This window comes from Chenopodium quinoa, unplaced genomic scaffold (assembly GCF_001683475.1).
Source record: "Chenopodium quinoa cultivar QQ74 unplaced genomic scaffold, ASM168347v1, whole genome shotgun sequence".
In the NCBI taxonomy this organism is placed as follows: domain Eukaryota; kingdom Viridiplantae; phylum Streptophyta; class Magnoliopsida; order Caryophyllales; family Amaranthaceae; genus Chenopodium; species Chenopodium quinoa.
In genome coordinates this window covers 4,472,880-4,479,119 of record NW_018745024.1, presented here as the reverse complement: position 1 = coordinate 4,479,119, position 6,240 = coordinate 4,472,880, and the positions used below count along the sequence as shown (strand labels likewise).

At 33.6% G+C, this 6,240-nt stretch overlaps 1 protein-coding gene across 1 annotated transcript; it reads left to right on the top strand.

Moving 5' to 3' along the window:
- The first annotated feature begins 1,041 nt into the window (after nt 1-1,041).
- Nucleotides 1,042-1,743, top strand: LOC110708843 (serine-aspartate repeat-containing protein C-like). The gene is made up of 2 exons (XM_021887065.1): nt 1,042-1,356; nt 1,402-1,743. The coding sequence occupies exons 1-2, from the start codon at nt 1,042-1,044 to the stop codon at nt 1,741-1,743; spliced, it is 657 nt and encodes a 218-aa protein (XP_021742757.1).
- Nucleotides 1,744-6,240: the final 4,497 nt, after the last annotated feature.

The window sequence follows — 6,240 nt, the reverse complement described above, 5'->3', positions numbered from 1 at the left end:
GTTTTATATATAAAAAAAAATGACCTGGGGCATCGCCCGGGCCTCAAACTAGTTGTTTGTGAAATGTTGATTTTATTCCTCTTATTTTATTTTTTCAAGCTGCTTATCTCTCCTTTCCTTTTTAATTGATGCATAACCTATCAAAAACTTTTTCATAATAGTTGGAATGATTTGTTAATCGGTATGACTCTTTCTATTTAAAGGCTATATATATATGTGTATATATATATATATATATATATATATATATATATATATATATGTATACATATATATATATATATGTACATATATATATATATATATATATATATATATATGTATATGTATATATATATATATGTATATGTATACTAGTTCGTCGCGCGATGGCCCAATTAAACACGGAATGTGTGTTGTTAATGATATTGCTAAATTTATGTATATAGTAGTATTTGATTTTGTATTGGGTACTAATTATTAGATCAAATTAAAATCTAGATTGTTAGGTAGATTCAATTTTGATATGTGATGTTTTCGCGATATGTAACATTTGATAAATATGAGCTTAGTAATTTGCTTATATCTATTCGTCTAAAGATGAGTATATAGCGAGTTTTATTGGTTATGAAAGTGTTGAGTTCTAAATTGTTTTAATTTTGTATTTTAAATTAGTTCTATTCCTGTTAAATAGTGATAAAAATTAAACTTAGACAACAAGAGCAATACACGTGTGTACATATACTATGCGTCTATGCATATAAGGGAATTTACGAAAAGTCGATTTCTATTTATAGAATATTTTAATGTATGTACATTTACGGAACAAGACATTTTGATGGGAAGAAGTTGGAAAGGTGTACTTTGTAACTGATGAGTTTTATATTCTTTCTAGATTTTGTCATAATTGCGTAAGAATTGATTTGGATTGGTCAATTGGGTAAGGTCTTTGCGGGGTGTATATTACCTGCTTTGCTCTGCTATTCCATCTTTCATTGTCTCTTTTGTCTTTCCATTTTTTTTTTCTCAAAGCGTTTTCATTTTACTTTCTTGCCAACAACAATGGGTAGCACGGATAGTACTGTCACCTCTGGAAAAGTATTCGCACCTAGAATCTGGAGGCCTAATGTGTCGAAGTCTCCTGAAGAAAATGTTACAAGCTTTCTTGAGTATGTCACAGATATGAAGAAGAAGATGAACAGTCACTTAGAGGTTTTGCAGCAAGGTATGTCAAAAACTAAGAGTAGAAAAGAAAAAGGAGAATCCAACAGAGAAAGAAAGCGAGAAGTCGAAAAGAATGACTGTGGAGAATGGACTATCATTATCGTTGACACAGATAGTGATGATGATGAAAAAAAGACTAAGAAAGGAGGCGAGGCAGAAGAGAAATAGGAGGATGAGGCTGAAAAACATGGTGAGAAGGAAGGTGGTGAGGCAAAAGAGAAAGAAAAGGAGGATATAGCTGAGAAAGATGGGGAAAAGGAAGATGATGAGACGGAGGACGATGATGAGAGTGAGGAAGATGATGAGACAGAGGAAGATGACGAAACCGATGAAGATGCTGAAAGTGATGCAGATTCTGATTCAGAAACTGAGAATGAGAAAGAATTAGTTGTAGAATCAGATGTATTAGTTGAATCAGGCAGTGATGATTATTATGATGATGATGATAGTGGGCCGTCTTCTGATTTTGGGAAAAATAATGAAAGAAGTCAAGCAACAAGTGAAGATTCATCTATGTTTGCTATGAGAATTTCTGATTGAAACCCTAGTGTGGGAAACTTAGTTTAAGAGAAGCATTTTGTTTGCTTCAGTAGGTTTTTTTGGGCTGAAGTCTATATACGGTAGTATAAATTTATAGACTGTTAGAGTTATTTAGGGTGTTAGATTCGTGTATGGAAATCTGCTTGGTTTTTTTGGGGGGTGTTAGGTTATGGCATAAAATTCAGAACAATAAATCTTTTGTTTATGTATGTAAGTAGTTGGGAAAATAGGATTTTGTAATTATTGAAAATATGACATTATCTATGGTTTATGAATCTTCTATCTATGTAATTAGTCATCAAGGGTTATTGCTATATTTTATGCTTTGTTTTAAATTGTTGTGTGTCATTTATAATGCCTATGTTTTGTTTCAAAAAGATTTTGGCTTATGTTGCTACTTATCAATCAATGTTGGGTCGAAGATTTGGATAAATGTGGTAAAGAATAATAGCCTATAAGTTATATGATTGCCAAAGTAAGATAAAGGAGATAGATGAAAATATTTAACCATACTAACACATCACATTATCCTAATATCATAAATAGACATCTACTGGTTACAATAACAGGAACACAAAGCCTAATTCTTCTAATATTCTGGATACACAGTACCAAGCAAGTAGATAGAAAAAGATTATGTTAAGATGCAGTCTTATATAAGAACAAGTGCTATAGTAGACTTGTTCCTATATATGTTCATTATGTCTGATTGGTTCCGTTGCTTATCTAACCAATCAGGCAACAAAAGCTAGCTTGATTATATCGCGTGTCAAAGCTGACACTTTAGCATTTGGTGTTGTATAGGAACAAGTATTTTTACAAGGCTTGTTCCTTTCCAAGACCATAGGCTTCAAAAGCTTTAACCATAACCGATATTGTTTTTATATAGGTATTATTCTAAGACAAGCAGGCTGATCATACTTGTCTTTTATAATAGCCACATGATACATAATACTTACGCATACCCTTAATAAGTATGTACATAGCAAAAGATTCAATAAGTGAAGCTGTTACCCAACCGATCTGTCCGGACTGTTTTTTTCCTTAAAGGTCATCAAAGGTGTCATCCTCAAACACGAGGGCTCGTCGTTTGCTGTCCTTTTCCTGCTTTACAATTACCCTTGCTTCAGCTGAAATGGTGTATGTGTTGCAGGCAACACCTTTACCCTTAAGTGCTGCACGATAGCCTGCTGGAGTGCTTTCTTTCTCTTTCATGATGCTTGCAGCCTTGACTGTTGACTCCACTTGATGTTCAAGGTCATCTTTTTCTGGTGTAGCAGTTTCAGATTCATCACCAGAATCGAGTCTTTTCCTTTTGGATCCAGAATCTTCTGTGGTTGACTGAGTTGCTTTCTACGCTGCAACCATTGATTCTACCAGTAAGCAAGCATCCTCTTCTTCTTGGCTGAAGATTGATAACTCTTAAGCTTCAACTGTTTCTTTTTTATGGTCTTGCTGATGTTTTGCCCATGTTTGGCTGCACATGTAGAGTCCTCAGTTTCACCCCCTTTTGTATCGCCTTTTGTTCCTGTTCTTTTAGAACCAGATCCTGTAGGAACAGGTACAGAAGTAGTCCCTGCATCATCAGCTGTGATAGTGTCTTCCATCTCCACACCTTTTATGCCCCATTGCAGCACTCTGTTCTGATCTAGAGCAGTTGTAGGCCCAATCTTAAGCAAGAAGTATGTACTGCGTAGCCTATTAGCTATTTGGCTAAACTTGGTAGTATCATCCTGAAACATGGATAGATTTAAAGTGAAAATGAAAGCTAATTATGTGAAACTTGGATTAATAATGTTTAACCAATTTTGCTAATCTCAAATGGTAGCTTGTTTGGGTAGTTAAAATACAGGAATGTAGTATTGTAGCAGCAGATCTGTTATGTGAAATTGAGAAGCAATAATACAGACAAACAACTATTGATTTGAAGTCAGATTTGTGGAATATTTACCAGTGCCTTCATATGGTAGATATCTACAGCAGACATGCCAAGCAGTGGGATTGAGTTTTCAGTGAATGTAGTAAGTTGCATTGCTCCTGTTCCATCTGAAGCAGTAAAAGTTATAGTAGCTCTGCAAATTTTGAAGAATTTGTGTTAGTTTAAGTTCTTAGGATATATTGTTGTTCTTATTTAAGGTAATCAGCTGGTAGTTTGTACCGGTATGTAGCAAATACTTCATTTCTCTCACAAGCTACACACCCATAAACTGCTCCAAGTGGTAGCTGCGTTCGTTTTCCATAATAAGAACACCCTATGTATGTTCTAAGTCTGCCATATTGAATATCTGATGCTGTAACTCTGAGCCAATAAATCTCTTGTGGAAGGATTTTTGCAGCCTGCATTATCAATATAAATATTAGCATAATCTCGACGTTTAATGTGTTGGCTTTAAAAGCATATAAGCATAAACTATCTCAAAGCTAGTAACCTAAAACAAAGCATAGTGTATAGTGGCTGCATAGAAATGCTGTATAATATAAGTCTACCTTTTTGGTTTTGATGTGAGCTATTTTTTTCAAAGTTCTTTCTGCAGGTGGATTCCAAGCAGCTGTAACTCTATTCTGATGTTCAATTAGAATAGTACGATGCTTTCTTGCCTTGTTATTGAGAGATTTCATTAGCGTGAATGAAGCTTAGATATTTGTTATTATTAGTTCATTCAAGAGATATATGCTAAGTAGCATACCATTTAGTGAGAGCAGCTGCTTTTTCACCTTCAGGGGATTTAATCATTACAAAAGTAGACATGGATGATTCAAGTTGAAAGCCTATGATTTGAGAAAGATAAAAGCTATGATTATATGGCTCATAAAAATTTTAAAAGTGAGGGTAGGTATATATTTATTAGCCTGTTCTGTGGACTACCTTTGCGAGTGATTGGACGCAGAGTTGTGATCCCAACGACTTTGAAACAAGAGTATCACATTGTTTTCCAGATAAATCATTCCAGGTGCATATTTTCGCCGGCGAATCAGTGCTGAAAATGAATGCATAGAGTCAGACTGGAATCATTATAATTATGGTAATGTTGTAATTAAACCGTGTTTGCTTAAGTCATGAAGCAAGTACCTGTGATCTATCACCATTAAATCGCGAACAGAAGATTCTTTATTCAGGGTTGTCACAATTTTCCTTGGTTAATCTACAGCATAAAGGACAATAACAAGAACATCTACAAAAGAAGAGAATGTGTGAGCAAATTGCATACTGGAAATTGAAGTGTTAGAGAATAGAATTTCAAATTCTTTGTCTAAGTAGATTTTGTACCATGGAAAACATCATCAGTAGAAACTCTAGAAATAGAAGCAAGAGATTGGTATCTTGGAAAGACTTGTTCTCCTTCGGGATCCAAAGATTGTATTAGAGTCCTGCTGCCTATGGTCTTTTGAAATGGAAGATCTGATTCTTTAGCTCTATATTGTGGATCTAATGGCCTTATTAAGTCATTAGAAATATCATAGTTCCCTCTTAACAAGATAACATCTTTATATGCATTAATTTGATCCCCAAATAAGGTCATCTTCATGCGATTTTTCTGCAAAAAGAACCAAAATTGTATCTTATATTATATGAACATGCATTAGGATTTGTTATAAGCTATGTGTATGCTTCTGTATGGTATGTGTGACTGGTACCTTATCACCTTGCAGAATAATGTATTGGTAAAGTATTTTTTTTTTAGACTCTTGCTTTCTGCCTTTTTCTGCAATATTGACTTTAACCTTGTATGATTTACTTGATGCATCAAGTTCATCGAGAAATTTTCATTGTGGTGCCATAACAAGGTATTCTATAAACACAATCAGAAAAGTAAGTAAGGTTGTGCTTTATGTAAAGACTGTGATAAGTTATCAGATGAGTAGATTTCCTAAATCAAAAGTGAAAAAGTTAATGTATGAAGGCTACACTAAATACAATGCAACAATTAGAATGATTACCTATTGCTTGAACTCAGATTTTTTGAGGAAATAGTTTCAAAGTAATTGTATTAGTTAATTTGGGATGGCTGACTATGTTATGGTTCAATAATTTCAGTGTCATTTAGCCAAACATAAGATGTTAACCACATAATCAAATCACTTAGGTGGTATACATTATGTAATTTGTATATAGAAAAATAATGACCTTTCCTTTTGCATAATAGCCACAATGCTCTAAACAATAATTGCCAACACATCTTCAATCTATACATGGACGTTAAGCTGATAGTGACCTTGGTTAAAATTAACAAATGCGTAGAATAGCCTAAATTTCTATAGAAAACAATGAAAGAAGTAAATCAGTTCTGGTATAGTATGTCAACTATTGTTTTATTTTTCTGCTACATTATGATAAAATCAGGGTCAATTTTGGTAAACAAACTTGGTTTAATTCTATTGAAGATCGATAATGCATAAAATTTAGCAGTGAAAAGTATGCTTAGAGGATCATGACATTATTGGTATTAGCTATTCGTTATTAATTATTATTAGATGAAAAAGGTATACATGTAATCT